Source organism: Leptodactylus fuscus, chromosome 10 (assembly GCF_031893055.1).
Source record: "Leptodactylus fuscus isolate aLepFus1 chromosome 10, aLepFus1.hap2, whole genome shotgun sequence".
Taxonomy (NCBI): Eukaryota; Metazoa; Chordata; class Amphibia; order Anura; family Leptodactylidae; genus Leptodactylus; species Leptodactylus fuscus.
The window spans coordinates 18,837,333-18,853,969 of record NC_134274.1 but is presented as its reverse complement, the minus strand read 5'-3'; the positions used below and the strand labels follow the sequence as shown (position 1 = coordinate 18,853,969).

General features: G+C 43.9%; 1 protein-coding gene across 1 annotated transcript in view; it reads right to left on the bottom strand.

The window, feature by feature from the left end:
- Positions 1-16,637, bottom strand: part of KNDC1 (kinase non-catalytic C-lobe domain containing 1) — a 65,858-nt gene that overhangs the window by 32,475 nt on the left and 16,746 nt on the right. The window contains exons 5-13 of the mRNA XM_075258483.1: positions 13,617-13,731; positions 12,604-13,457; positions 10,490-10,604; positions 7,333-7,404; positions 6,091-6,158; positions 2,208-2,366; positions 1,541-1,618; positions 1,029-1,089; positions 112-262 (exon numbers count right to left, since the gene is read on the bottom strand). Coding sequence (XP_075114584.1) covers positions 112-262; positions 1,029-1,089; positions 1,541-1,618; positions 2,208-2,366; positions 6,091-6,158; positions 7,333-7,404; positions 10,490-10,604; positions 12,604-13,457; positions 13,617-13,731 — 1,673 coding nt within the window. The remainder of the gene's footprint in view (positions 1-111; positions 263-1,028; positions 1,090-1,540; positions 1,619-2,207; positions 2,367-6,090; positions 6,159-7,332; positions 7,405-10,489; positions 10,605-12,603; positions 13,458-13,616; positions 13,732-16,637) is intronic.

Below are 16,637 nucleotides of genomic sequence, written 5' to 3'. Positions count from 1 at the left end.
GAATAAAAGCGGCAACCAAAAAAATTTCAAAAAGTTTTTATACACTTCGCCCACATACCAGTCATTGACAAAAAGTACATTTTTGAGATACCCCAATATACACATCCATACCTATTGACGTCTGTGTTTTGCATAATGACAATAGGCTTAAAATACGTGGCCGGAGAGGTAAATGCAGCAGGTAGATTGGTGGGGAGGTCCTTCAACGGAACAGGTCCTTTCACCGCCATCAGCTTAGTATGGGTTGTGACTGGTACAAACCCTATGGAAACAAACATGCATCACCCATTACACGCTGTGTATCGGGAAGGCAGGGATGATGATAAACCGTTCCTGCCTTCTCTTTGAGTTGTGCTCCTATATCTGACAGCTGCCTCCCTGATCCCGCAGCTACTTGATCTTGCACAGCTGCAAATGTTCTAAGGACATACGGGGACATCCTTGCAAGTTATATGCTAAACGCAGCTAGTAAGAGGTAAATTCAATATATAAAAATATCATAAGCTGTAAAGTTATGTCCTATCTTTTCAGCACATAATAAGGAAACAACAAGCACCTCCAACAAGTCCGGCTCTTTAAAGCATTTAATAGCTTCTTCTCCACCGATTCTGTCACAGTTGGAATTTTTTCTCTAGCCCCCACCGTTCCCAAGCCATCACTGCTATTAGTTTTGGTGCCTGATATACTATTTACACTCTGTACTGTCAGGAGGCGGTGTCAGGCAGGAGCAGACAAGGGGTGGGATTCTGAGCTCTGACACTGGCGGCCTCTGATTGGAGCTCTGAGTCACACCCCCTGCCTGACACCGCCCACCTGACGTTACAGAGCTTAAATAGCACATCAAGCATCAAAACTACCTGTGCTTGTTACTCAGGAATGGTGGGGGCTAGAAAGAAAATTCCAACTTCGCTGGAAACAGAGGAGTGGAGACAAGAGCTAGAATTGGTGGAGGTGGTGAAAGGTTCTCTTTAACCTGTTTAGTTATAGCATACTGTTCAAATAATACACAATTGTCAGTCTCTACTTACCAGCTGAAGACCCCGATATACGAGCACTGTCTTCACCGTGATATATGGAGCACTGAGCACTCTAAATATAGAAAAACAGCACAAGGTTTATGTTCTTGCTTTCTTTAAGAATGGGGATCAATGGCAGATGTATACAACTGTATACGCATAGAGCTGCCTACACATGGGGCATACATTTAGTGGCAGGCATCAGACAAGTACACCAAGCATATGCCCTAAATGTGTGTGAACAGAACCAAAGAACTACTGTCTCTTAAGCAGTTATCACATTTATAATGTATTATATTCCAGTTGTGTGTTTCACTGACTTTTACATTTGAGACCAGGACCCTCCCCCCCCCTTTGCCCCCTCAGTCACACATAGGACAAGTGTCTGTTCCTATGCAAAGCCCTAAACACCTATTACTAATCACTTCCTCTTCATACCATACATGCTCACTATGACAAATTACATTCTGTGTACAACGCTATGGCATATGTAAGCTTCACTCTAGTCAGACATATCTGCCCACCTGATCCGTTAGGCCGACTAAACGTGTCCAGATGGCTTTACTGTCCAGATTCTTCAGCTCCAGATACTTCTTGCAGACCTGAAATAAAGAATTAGAGTTTATATTACCAAGAGGGTTCAAAACATATAATTTAGACAACGTAATATGAAGGCAGGGCTAGATATCTGCTGAAAAGCCAACCAGTCATGTTAGACGAAATTCTACATCCTCCTACCACCTTGTCTGTACACCTCCTCAGCTAATGCCCTAACCTATCCTAGCTTACTATATCACCCCCAACTGCCCTCTGCCCAATAACTAGCGTACCAATGCCTGTTTAGCATTTCCCTCTAGCCTTCTTCCAGAGACCCCCCCGATTCTTATCCGGAATCCGCCTCCCATAGATCGAAGCAGGGCCTGTGAATGAACCAATAGCATACAAGGTATCCCCCCTCCCCATTATCACCTCTCCAGTTATAAGACGTCTGTGAATGAATCCATAGCATACCAGGTATCCACATCTACCCCTTATAACTGCACATATCCAGGATGCGGCCACACACACAGAGGATTTATTTTTACAGTCCGCACACGCACTACATCTGCCGTCATCATGTAACCTCCAGATGTGGAGAGCGGGACCCTCGCCATAGATTCCCTGCCAGACTCCGTATCTCCATGCCATTACCTGCACAGCGTCCGCTAAGCTTGGCCTCTCATCACAATCCCTTTTTGCCATCTGTAGGAGGAAGCGCTTGAGCTTTTTGGGCAGCGTGAGCTTGTGGTTAGCCGGGAAATTGAACTTGGCTGCCGACCATAAAATGGCTGCGATGCCATAAACACAGGTCTGTAAAAAGCAAAATGTGCACAACATCATAAAGTGGGAGAGACAGACATTAAGAATATGGGCAGGGAGGTACGGCACTGAAGACACGCAGGTAAGGGTTAAATAAATGGATCTGTCGCATTGTATACTCTGTGGAATTCACATTCTGTTGTTCCTCTGTTATTCCTCCTGTAAATGTATGAATATACTGACAACTGGGAGTTTTGCCAAAGGGCTGTCTGTATACACAATGACACTGGCAATGGGAGAGTCATGTTGTGTCGCACCGCATCTTACTGGCAGAGGGAATGGTAAGGTCACATACTCATACACTTCCAGGAAGAATAACAGAGGAATGCAGAATTTCAATGAATAATATTCTTTTATTTATACGGCGCCAACATATTCTGCAGAACTTTACAAATCATAGGGTTAGTGAACAGACCAAATGGGACATTATAGTGAAATAAATCAATTCACACAATAATAGGGAAGGCCCTGCTCGCAAGAGCTTACAATCTATGAGGTAGAGGTGACATACGAGGTACGAAAGACACCACCAAATTGATATTTTATGGCAAACATACTTAGTATTTACTATAACAGGCATGTCAGGAAAGGCGATGGCTGCTCTTTAAGGGGTGAAATTTTTAAGGGCCAGGCACAGATTTATTTTTATATTTTTAATGGCCTGATCTTAAAGGAGTTTTCTGGCTATACCCAACACCCAGACCCTGCACAGATCATCTATTCTAGCACCTATGGATGCCGAAAGCTGCTATACAAACAATAAGAGTGGTGCTGCAGTTCACTGGAACCACCACTATGCAGTAGATGGGGCTGCTGTGCTGCTCCTACCATTTCCATAGAGCGGTACTGTAGCGCCCCCCGTCCATTAGCAGCTTCCAGCACACAGAGACTACTAGAACAGATGATCTGTGCTGGGTCCGGGGCCAAGATACATCATCAGTATGGAAACTGGCCTGGTGCCAAACTTCAGGGTTTGGGGCTCCAAACCTTAGACACCTAACCAGAATCAGGACCCGAGTCGCTCAGCCCCCCCGCCACTTTCCCATTATAAAGGTAGACAGTTACCTGTGACCTATGACAATGATCTAGTCTGCCAGTACAGGGCAAAGTGACTCTCTGGGTCTGATCATGTGACTGTGAGTCAGAATCATCCCAGAAACCTGAGGCTCGACCGAAATAGATTCAGAGAGGTTTAAAAAAAGGCCACAAATAACCCCTTGAAATACATTTACCGCTTTGATTTCTAAGATGACAGCACATGTGGAGGCCACATCCATCCGTATGCTCATATAAGTCATTGCAACATGGATTAGACTGACCTGGAACGGCCCTCACTCCAGGGGGCTCACAACGGGCTCCTGGGTCACATATGCCCTTAAAGGGGTCCTATCATTAGAATAGGTTTTTAAACTAAGTACACATCGGAATAGCCTTAAGGAAGGCTATTCTCGTCTTACCTTTCTTTTTCTGATCTGCGCCGCTGTTCCTGAGAAATTTCTTATTTCCTCCATATGTAAATGAGTTCTCAGACAGCACAGGGGGTGTTTCCTTTTGCTTAAAGAGTACAGGGGCATCCTCTGTCCGGACCGCCTCTTTGCTGGGTCATCGACCACAAGTTCCGCCAAAAGCTCCAACTGCACATGTGCGTCAGTCATTTTCCTGTAGCCTCTTACATGAGCACCCGTTAGACCACAGGAAAATGGCCGATGGACATGCGCAGTCGGCGCTTTTGGATGAAGATGTGGCCGGTGACGCGGCGAAGAGGCGGCCGGCAGAAGACAGGTTTCACTGGAGAGTTTTCGGACAGCACAGGGGAAGCCCCCCGTGCTGTGTGACCAAAGGGTAATGCCCCCTGTGCCATCTGAAAACTCACTTACATATGGAAGAAATAAGAAATTTTTCAGGAACAGCGGTGCGGATCAGAAAAAGAAAGGTAATAGAAGAATAGCCTCTCTTAAGGCTGTTCCAATGTGTGCTTAGTTAAAAAAGGGATTCTAATGATAGGACCCCTTAATAAAATGGCTCTGCTCTGTGAGCTTCTCTGACCTCGTGCTCTACAGATTACATTGGGGCAGATTTATTAAGACTGACGTCTTGTATGCCAGTCTTAATAAAGGCCGCAGCCTCTTCATAAATCAGGCGCATGGAGGGTAAATGTACAACAGTCAGGAACTGGCATACATCCCTACATACTGGGGCAAATGATAAGAAATACAAGTTAGGCAAAAAATATTTTTTTATAACTATGTCAGGCCGAGGTGTACTCACTCTCTGTTCCACATTTTGTGTGAATGCGGGCAAGGCAAAGTGAAGAATGGGCAATGTGGCATAAAAAAGGGCCTTGCCCAAAAGATGCGTCAACTTATCACACATCTAACCTAATTTCCTCATAACGAGACTAGTAAAGGATTATCTTATCTACACAAGCTGGTATATATGGGTTGATAAATCTCCCCACCCCCCTCCAATCCTGCTCCCCCCCTACAAAAAAAGGGCTCCTCTCTAACTTAAAGTGGCATGCAAACATAACATCACAGCATCATGTGATCATGTGAACTGAGGTGTTGGAGTGATTTATTACAAGTAACGTCATTGCAAGGGAGAGTGGAGAAGGGAGTGATACACAGAGAGTGAGAGCAGGCAGATGAATCATGGGAATTGTAGTTTGTCCACAGATTCACTGCATGCAAATAACTGTGACACAAGGAGCAGCAAGTAAAATAAAGCCAAACAAAGGGTGCACAAAGAATCAGTGAGTGTATAGCAGCGCCGTGGATGTAATTGCAGATCATTTTGTAGAATAAAGTGAGCCTGCACAAGAGGGCTGTGGATTGGTCATAAGTAGCTGATCCTGCCATGTACTGGCATTTTTGCTAACAGTCAACTACAATTATCCGGCATGGTGACTTAGCAGATGGGGATAACCCTATCCATAACCCTACAGGCAACAAACCCCACGAGGTTGATGCCAATTGCCCCATGTCAGGTGAGAAAAATCCTTTGCGACCGAAAATCCGACAATCTGTATAAAACCCTGGATCATTACTGAAATCTAAAACCAGTAAGATGTAATATGGCCGATCTGTTTCCAGCTAAGTAAAGTTGGCCATCGGCAGCCACACACCACCGAACAGGCCATTTCGGCTTCAGTGCGGCCCCACACAATGCCGGCCCTATGTATATGGTATATGATACGATGTAGCAAAGCTTCCATTAACATCCTGCAGTTATCCCTGGGACATTCTCACGCTGTGTGTGAACAACGGCTTAAGATCCACAATTAATGGAAAATCCCACACTGGATAACAAGTTCTCTACAAAGACAAATCACAAGCAATCTTGTTTTACACTTGACTTGCTCTTATTTTTCAGGCTTTGGATGGGGAAGGAGACGTCTGGCACATTTTTTTCATCTTACTTCTGGCAAAGCTTCCCCTATGGGAATTAAATATTGTGCGAAAAAGCCAGCGCCCTAGGAGGGGCGTACAGCGATGTTAACCCTGACCATGGCTGACACACTGGAGGCTCAATCAGTTCTCCGGTTACTATACATAGCAGCCAGAGAACAGAGTCATCTGGGAGCCAGATGTCCGCACACTATTACTTAAAGTGAACTGAATCCACTGCAATACCACGTTCCTGCCGTGGCGGTAAAGCTTTCCGGTGGCGTGCTCAAAGGCTCGGATTACACTGGCAAGGAAATTTCATGTTTTACCTTTTCAGTCCCAACTTCATCTCCGTCGGGGTCATGTTCAGGGGGAACACAAAACGCATCATAAGGCTCTGGAAAAAAGGAGGAATAAAAATGATATATGCAAATTTGGAGAGTGAAAACTTGTTCTTAAAGGAGACCTTCCCAAAGTGTAAGACAGTATAGGACATGTGAATATGTGATTTCCTTATATATGTAAGTATGTTCCCACTACTGTTAATGTCCATTGCTCTCATCTGTCATAGGATAAGAGCAACGGACATTAAATGTAGAATGCAGTTGAAGCCCCCTCTGTTTGGTGTCAGTCTACATTCACCCCATGTAAAAAGAAAAAAAAAAAAGTCTGTCATGTTTCTATTTTACCGACAGAAGAAAGCTTACATTAGAGTCAATGGGAAGAGACAGACAGGGGGCGCCTCATCTGTGACCATCACTGTACAAGTCCATTGCTCTCATCCCATGATGAAAGAGCAAAAGCTTGTCACAATGGTTATGTAGATGTCCCCCTACACCGCAGGCCAAATGAAGCTTTTTTTTTTTTTAAATTTTAATCCAGTGACCCCATGACAACACTTCTGGTTTTATGCTCTGGTTAGGTCAATGGGGGAACCTATTAAGGACTCATGCGCACGACCATAGTTTTTAGCCACAATTATACATCCAAAAATACGGCTAAAATTACGGTCCCATTCATTTCTATGGGCCCAGTCACACCACTGCAAGTTATATGGCCATATTCAAGGCCCACAAATTATGGAGCGTGTCCTAGATTTGGCCACATTTGCAGCAGAGACTAGTATAGGGGATCATCCAAGGTCCGTGATTGTAGATGACATACTGATGCATTGATGGATTATGGATCTGTATTTGCTGACAGTAAATCCACTATGGTCGTGCGCAGGAGGTCTTACAATGGGGTTTCCTACACCAGTCTTAATCCACTCCCCTACTGGCACGAGGTGCACCTGAATTATTAAGAGGAACATCTTTGGCGCAGCATAACACTACGAGTCCTAGACGCACAGCTTGGTATTCCCAGTGTGTTTCTATACTCGGCTCATAAGACTGACATCCGCCGCCACCTCCAGGGAATACTTGTTTTAATCTGCGATTGTCACACAACACTTGTACATATGGCACAAACACACGCCAGGGCGCGTCTTCTATAATGAGGTTATTTAGCTCCACTTTCATGTGCGGCAGTGGGGACACGTCATAATCTCTCGCTTTCATGAGTCACTTTACCTTCATTCTGATGAGTAACAAAGAGGACTTCTCCACAGTGGTCAATGAAGACGGATTCAAGACATAGAATGGCTGCAAAACAGGAGAACACAGGACGTCAACATTACATTTCGGTTTAATCCTCCAATGACTGTAATCAAACAGATTTCACTGGAGGAACACTGAGGACCCCAACCACTGAATTGGTCTTTTCACCAAATTTACAGAATCCGACATCTAAACAGAATTTTGCTAATACTTCCACTCCCCTGCTCTTGGCTCCTGCACGTCTCTATATTGTTACCAGATTACTATTGTCATCATCTATTGTCTATACGTGGGGAATGTAAAAAAAATGAAGCTTTTCGGGTGGATTTCATGGCAAATATAGAACAGATTTTTTTCCATTTAATTTACATCAGATTCTAATAATATATATTTATAGCTCTGCCTTGTTAAAGGGGTTTTCCAAGTCTTATATCTTAACAACCTTTCCTTAGGATAGGTGATTAATATGTAAAATCATAAGATCCAACCCCCAGGACCGCCGCAGATCAGCTGGATGGAGATGCCGCAGTGTTCAGTTGAGTGGTGCGGCCTCCTCACTGTATACCACCATACATTGCATCAGGATTGCACTTGATATTGCAGCTCAGTCTTATTCACTTGAAGGGACTGAGCTGGCACGAGTGCCAAGCCCCCTTCAAGCAGCTTATCTGTTATAGTCCTGGTTGTCAGACTGATCATTTATTGATGACCTATCCTAAGGATAAGCTATCAATATGAAAGTCCCGGAATATTCCTTTTTAACCTCATGTGGACTACCGATCCTTACCAAGCCAGACGTGTACTTGCCATTACTTCAAGTGTCCTGTATTGACCCAACGAAGCAAATGCGGTTACTGTGTACAAATGTACACAAGAAACTTAGAAGCCCTTAAACCTATGCTCTAATGTTGTGGCAGCCGCAGTTGGACCACACATGACCTGCATGTGGCTATCAATGATCACACATGCAGGTGAGTTTTGATCCGCATGCACCTGTCACAACCTTTGCATGCAGCTTTGCAAATTGGCTGGGTCAACCTGTGACTCCTTCACTAATGTTAGTGAATTGAGTCAGACTGCGACCCCTAGTGTGCTGCGATCCGGACTTCTAGTTGAACGTTACACCATCTAGCAACACGCTAGAGGTCACAATCTGACCCTATTCCCTAAGATTTGTGAAGTTGTCCGTGTAGTCCTAGCCTAAATCCTGTCCTCAAGTGTGAATGAGGCCTATGTGAATCAGACCTGTGTGCCTTCCAATCCTCCATGATGTGAACCCCAAGTTTTACAGCTGTTCTACAAACCAGAACATCTAATAATCTAGAACCTCTCTCTATTTGATGCAGTAAAATTGTATAATATGACATTCATTATTTCCAATTAATCTGCAGCGATTGCGGTCACGAGAAGGTTTCCTGTACGAGACAGCGACCATTGACAAGACAATACAGTATAGTGGTTCTGCCAGCTGGGACACAATGGTCTCCACACAGGCCAGGACCAGACGCGTGTGCTGATGTATGTCATTACATCAAACCTCTTCATCATGTGCCAGCAAGAAGAGACTTTTGTGTGCAGCACAAACAGTCTCTGTCAGCGTTTTACCGCAGGCCAGAAAGTAATGAGCGTCTTGTTCTGTGCCCGGGTCACGATCCGGGGCAAGTGAAGGGATGACAGCATGTTATATCCAGGATTAGAGGGCGGGCCGGTGCCCTGTACTGTGCAGGACCACACACAAAACCCCAATAGACATGTGCACGAGAGTAAGACTGGACTCACACTGGCAGGTTTTGGTGCAGTTTTTAAGCCAAAGGAGTTCAGAATGTATGTGAAATATAAGGGAATGTCTTCTGGTTTTGATGAAAGAACTGCATTAACAACTGTACATGTGTTTTAGGTCATATGCTATGGAAAAGCAGCATATTTACTAAAACAAACGCCATTTTAGAAAAGTTCATGTGGGGGTGCGACACCTGGGTCCCCAAGAAACAGAGGCTTGAAGATACTCACAAGCACTGCAGCTTCTTCTCTGTGCTGATGACATTACCTTTAACAGTCACATGGTACAGCAGCAGCTCAGTCCCATTCAAGTGAGTGAGGCCGAGCTGCAATACCAAGCACAGCCCCTAAGACTGGATTCAAACCTGTGCCGGAGACTCTAGCGCAGAAACCGGCGGAGAGAAAAATCTTGCTTGGAGGTATTCAGTGGAGAAGCCACAGTGCTCACCTGAACAATGCGGCCTCTTCAACCAGATGGTCAGCGAGGGTCCCCAGTGGCAGACCCCTACCCATCACTATTGATGACCTATCCTAAGGATATAAGCTTTGGGATACCCCCTTTACTGAGAAACCTTTGCATTTCATGGGAGTGGCGTAACAGAAATGAGCGTGGTTTGGTCAAAACCGGCGCGGCTTAAGATGAAACAATGTGCGCTACAATTGTGCAACGTAAGACAAACAATAGGTGGTACAACCACACTACATAATATGCGCCAAATATGTCATCCCACTGTGATAAATCTGGTGCATTTTTTAGGCTTAGTGGGGCCCCCCCGATTATGGCTAGCTCTGGGGCCGTAATGGTGATTCATACACTGTCATGATGCATTGTCCTTTCTTTAAATTGGAGCTACTAGGGTGTATATACCTACAGGTTTTCGGTAGAGAGCACCTCAGCACTATACGGCCTCCTGCATGTGAATACGGGCCATGAAATCAGGTCGGTACATTGGCTGGATTTCACATACCAGACCCAATCATGAGACTGGGCCTTCTTACACCACAGTGATCTATGATCCTAGGAATCTGTAACGTCTCATGGATCTGCTGTCTGCATTATATACAGGACAGTGACGCTGCGGCCAGGCAGGGCCTCCTAGATCACCAAGACCACATTCAGTCCAGGAAACATCAGCAATATAGGGTCTGAATATGCCAGACCGTATCTGCCCTGTGTATGGGGTCCCAATAAGGATCAAGGTAGAACTAGGTAGGAATAATTGAGAACTAAACTGGACATGAGCCAGATTACCAACCTCTATGAATTATCAAACGCCAGATTAAAGGATTTAACTGTATAATCTAAGAGAAAAATTATATGGAAAATGTGACCCCATGGGTAGATTGTTACCTGGGTAATCCACGTACGTCTGTAGTGTATATAAGCACTCGTAGCACAGCGCCCACAGCTCATCTTCTTCTAAGGGCTTGCCATAATTTAGTAACACCTCCTTCAGAGACACCCACTGGAAGAAGAAAAGAGGTTAGTGCACCAAATAAGCAATGCCCTCCAGCCTGGGGCGAACTACAAGTCCCAGAATAACAGCTCTTTATGGGCATGCTGAAAGTTGTAGGCTGATCACAGCTGTAGGGTGACATGTTAGATACCAATGGGGTAGATGTATTGGTCTCATTCTAGATTTTGGAAACGTAAGGAATTGTATGAGGAGTCTAAAGTGTCAAGGCTAAACAAATACCATTTAAAGGGGTTGTCGCATGGTAGAGACTGATCCCCCTATCAATAGAGGGTAACCTTCCGACGACTGCGATCCCCACCGATCCCAAGAGTATGGCTCATGATGGATTGGCAGAGCGGGCATTCACTCCCTATGAGGGCGCTGGAGATGGCGCTCATATCTACAGAACCATTCACACTTCAGACACAGGCCCAAAGTCAGAATAAACTAATTGAAAAACTAAATTTACATCTTTTGGCACTAAAAGAAATGTGAACGTCTTCCTAATAGTGAGGAGGACGCATTCACGTGCAGATTTGTTTCCAGGACATCTGCTCCATTCTCTATAAGTAAATGGGGTTGTGTCTGCAGTATGTAAATGGTTGCTGTACACACTATTCAGATAACCGGGGCAGAGGCAGACTTGGGGTACGTTCACACAGAGTATTTGGCCGTGGATTTGGGTGCAGATTCTGACCCAGAATGTAATATCGATGCGGCTCGAGGCTCCCTGTTGGTTACACCCTTTCACCTGGGCCTAATCTGCAGCAGCAATCTGCAATCGTATGCTGACGCCCAGGACTGGCATCCTGACACGGGTAGCCCGTGGCTGAATACTACAGTGGAAAATGAAGAGGAATTCTTCATCATTGTCCGCTGTGTGAACATACCCCAAATTTTTGTTATGAAAAGTAGTCATTGGAATAGATAGAGAATCGCTGATAATGCGGTCACCCATGTCTAGCACTTGTACCCAAGTCTATTTCCAAAACAAGGCAGAGCTAATTCTAAGATGGACCTCCTTACACTGTGAGGATGATGTCAAAGGTTCTGCAAACAGCACCAACTCCTGCTCATAACACTGGGGAAGGTAATGGAGGCCTGGTAACCTCACTGTGAGGGAACACTGAGCCGTATGTGAGAGTGGGTGCTATAGAGACCATGTTATGTGATAGGATGAGGGGGGCAGGGAGGTAGTATCATACAAGTAGAGCAGAAGACCATTGGGGTTGGACCTTGATGAGTAGCTCTTAATAGTATCTGCAGTCAGTAAAAAGAGACTTCCTGTTTACACAGGAACCAATGCTAGAAAAAGGAGGTCACAAAGTAATTATGTGACTTATAGAGGAAGGTGAACACAGGATAAAGAAAGACGCTGAGAGCAGACAACTATTACCATTGAGAGGACAATATAAGGAATATAAAAAATCATGGAGTGCCCCTTTAAGCAACAAATTTGCCATGTGTGGACTTTCCCTAAAAAGCAGATGTGCAATGGTATGCAGTGGAAATCTCAGCCGCTTGTGTCAGGAGCCTAAATGCAGGGAATCAGGGATACGCCAAAGCTTACACAATACTCTACACAGTACCGAGGGCAGTCGTACATACAGAGCATTGTTCTTGTTGTGTATGGCCATCTATTATAGTCCCTTATTGATGCAGATAACGTACAGGCCTGGCTATTGTACAACAAGAAATGAAGGGGATTGGTGCTGATAACATTTGATTTTCCTATATTTCTGCCCACGTTTCTCCTCTTATAGAACTTGTGAGCCTAAACATGTATTACTATAGGGATTCAATAAAAATTAGTTAGAGAACCCCTTTAACTAGCACAGAATATTGGACCTTATACATAAATCGTGTTCAAATGTGGAAATTCACTTTAGAGTTAGGGTTAAAGGGAAGTAGAACATAAGAAAAGCTTAGAAAGCTTTCAACAGAACAGCTCAAAATTTTCCTGCCAATTTTTTATTTATTTCCTTGGCAAAAAGCAAAGTATTTTTACCCGCTGGTCGTCGTTGACAGCCGCCGATTCGTAGCCGTCACTGAAGTCAGGATCTAGTTCGGGACTGTTAACGTGTCTTGACATGGATAAAACGTCCTCCTGGTAAACTGGCGCGGACGCAAACGTTTCCTGGGCTTTGTTGTGTTGTTTGATACTTAGCCGGATTGTATCTAGAATGGGATCTTCAAATTTTTTGGAAGCTATGTTTCTGTCTGTACAGAGGAAATGCTGGTTTTCTTGTTCGAGAGCCGTAACTAGATTTTCGTAAGAAACCTGAGAATGGCACTTAGACTGTCCGAGAGGGGATAAACAGTTTGTGTGGTTTGGCACACTGACACTTGACTGGGTTATAGGTCCATCTCCAGAATCTTGGTCTTCACAGCCTTCGTTCGGTGACAGACAGCTAGGAACGGATGGCCAACTTTTTAAGGTGACCATTCCTACACCCGGTGGAGATTGGGAAAGAGACCGTTTTTCGACATTAACCATAGAAGAGTGCTTATTCCTTCGGTGCTTTTTTATAGAGAGTTTGGCCATTTCATCCTCCACCTTGGCCCTTTCGAAGCACTCAAACTTTTCGGGAGAAGACGACTTGCTCCTCTCCCGTTTATTCTTCTTGAGGTGATGTCCAAATGAGTTTGGAGAACATGGCTTCTCCAGCTTGAAATCGGTTTCTCGCCATCCATTGTGATACTCTTCTTCCTGAACCGGGTCCGAGGTGTGGGAGAAACCGGTAAGACTAACGGAGCAGTTTTCGGGAATAGTTGAGATACGATTGGGAGTCTTCTCGACTGTGGGAACTTTCATACAATTGTCCTTTTTGTTGATGTCCTTCCAGAGACTTTCCCAGCCGTCTACACCAAAAACACAGAGATATAGGTTTCATTATGGTCACTGTATTGGGCAGGACAATGAAGATCATTGATTTTTGTAGGATGGTTGGTCCTTTACATCACTACATTGATTATATTTCAGGAGGTATGGATTAACATAAGACAATACACAAGATTTACCTTGGAAAGCACTGACGGATTCTATAGAGAGCACTCTTCTGCCGATGGACGAAAGGCTTCGGCAAACAGATGAGGAGGAGCAATTAATCTTCTCTTCACAAAGGGATATAATGCTCTGGAAGCGGATAAGATTTATTTTTTTATGAGAAATAAGATTTTTATAGAAATCAATACATTTTCATATAGAACACTAAACCCCACTAAAAATAGAAATAAAAAAAAAAAAAGAAAGAATATTGCCAAGGAATAATACATTACCAACAGTACCTGAATGCTGCCATAGCATGATCAGAACATGACCTATCGTTTATGCCTATTGCTATATTAATTATATTATTTATTTTAAGATAATTTGGTGCTATTTTATTTTCCATGTCATAAAAAATTCTTAAAATCTTGTAGTTTTTACTTTGGCCACAAAGCATCAGTTTTAAACACTTCCTGTCCTGTAGAGATCACTTCTCATATAGTAACACCTACATATAGATACCACAAGGTCACAATATGGACAATGGTAGCGGCTAAATACTAAGACTAAGGATCATGTAAGGGGCCACCTCAATGTCTATGTCAAACAAGATGGGTTCAAGTTGCATTTAGTGGCATTTTGAGACGTGGACCATGCAGAGACAAGAAATATCAAGGTGGAGGATGTGTTAGTCATGACAGGCTGACGGGTGGAGCCTGCCAGACGACACATCTGACATACTAGGAGCTGGATCCACATGAAGTGGAGAGGTCCTTATGGAAAAGGGTATTCAGACACAACCTACTGGTAATAGGTGATGGTCACAACTCATACCCCTCCTCCTACTTTTTGCAATGGCCACAGAGTTGGCCCACAACACTCTTCCAGAAGTCAAGGAACATCTCCAGAAACCAGTTTCCTTGACCCCGTGGCGGCTGTAAAGCATACTATCGAACTGCTGCCAACAGAGAAGGAGCTTTATCTCAGCCAAGATGGCTGCCCCAATAACCATATACAGAAAATGCAATAAAAACCATCAGAAACTACAGAGAAAAATCTATTAAAAAAACATGTAATGATGTGAAGGCTATCTGGTTTTACTTAGTAAAAAATGTAGTTGATGCATTCCCTTTAAGCCTAGTATATATTCCCAGGCAGAGGCCAGAGGAGCGCCTGTGGGAGTGTGAGCATCAAAGCAGCCCTCATATTACTGACTATCTCCACCTACTAGGGGATTGCTTAAATAACACTATATTACTAAATTAATAATAAACTTATTAATAGATCTGTTCCAGTTAGCAGCTGGAGTGGTGTGAAAACAGCGCAGGGGAGCCGGGGGAATTTCGTGTTCCTTACAACTTTCATCCACAGACCTCTGACAGTTTCAGGACAGTCTAAGTCTTCTTTCCAGACTGCAAGTTGCCTCAAAGGATATGTACAATGTTGGAACCATTTGTAATCATGACCAATACATCTGCGTTATAACGTTATCGTTGTGTGTACATATAAACAGACCTGTCTCTATGGCTACAGACTACAAAAAACGCACCCTGTGTAGTCTGATCCTGTGGTCAAACTCCCTTCCCCATGTTCTCTACTTCTATCTAGCGCAGGGGTAGGGAACGTACGGATCTCCAGCTGTTGCAAAACTACAACTCCCAGCATGCATACTGGCTCTGCTGTTCTTGGAACTCCCATGGAAGTGAATGGAGCATGCTGGGAGTTGTAGTTTCACAGCAGCTGGAGAGCCGAAGGTTCCCAATCCCTGATCTAGCCTATCATACAGTGTTTAAATTAAAGGGAGCCTGTCACCAGAGCCCAGCACCACAGATAGACTGATTCGGGTGACCCTAACCTATCAGTGTTTTAACCCCTTGTGAATCTGTGGCTGGGCTGATTTGCTGAGTTCTGGTGACAAATCTCCTTTAAACAAGAAGCAGGGCAGTTACAGAAGGTTGTATGACTGCAAAAATCAGACGACACAGATTTCACAGGTAGTCTGTAACCAGAGACACACAGATCTACATAGGAACTAAAGAAACAAAACCGTAGCCAATGTTACCTGTAAAGCGGCTACATTTTATCATTCTAATTAAATTGAGGAGCCCTTATTACATATCATGAGTTTGTGTACTTTTATTTCTACTAAGCAGTATTATTTCACTTTTTTTATTGCATGATCACGTCATGTCCTCCTGTATGTGCTACAGATGGATGTGTTACACATGGATGCTCAGGACAAACACTGCCTGATATTTTTTATTTTTGGATCTTTCTCGCTACTATCAGGATCAATCCCTCACCAAGACGGGAATGGCTGTTTCATGTCCTCATGCATACAGTATGTGGCTTTATATACTGTTAGTAAGCAGACACGGCACTGAATTCAACGCACTGTCAGCTTTCCTGTTATGTGCCCCTTTAATTTCAGCACTGAACTCACCCCACTATCAGAAGGGCGTTCCTGACAGTCTAGCATCATTGCTACATCCTCTCTGACAGTACAAGGCTATGATAGAGTGTCAAGACCACCCTTCTGACAGTGGGGAGAGATCAGTGCCGAAATTAAAAGCACTGATATCTCCAGCGCTGGGGCACGGATCGTGAAAGCCGATAGTGCGCTGAATTCGCTAGCTTACTAGTGGTATATAAAACCGCATGTGCCTGAGTACGTGAAAGGTCACCACACCCAAATCCTCCAAAGCTTTACAATAGTTGTCACTTTACTGATTCCAGCACAGTTGGAATTGTTTCTCCAGCTCCTACTGTTCCTAAGAAATCTTTGTCATTAAGTTCAGGACCTAATATTCTAATTATGATCTCTCAGGTTGGTGGACCTAGACTGGAGAAGACCATCTAGCACTGCCATCCAGACAGTAGAGAGTATATATATATATATATATATATATATATATATATATATATATATAGATAGATAGATAGATAGATAGATAGATAGATAGAGAGAGAGAGAGTATTGTGTGCTGAAACTAATGGCAAAGATTGCTCATGAACTGTAGGAGCTAGAGAAAAAATTCCAACTGTGCTGGAAT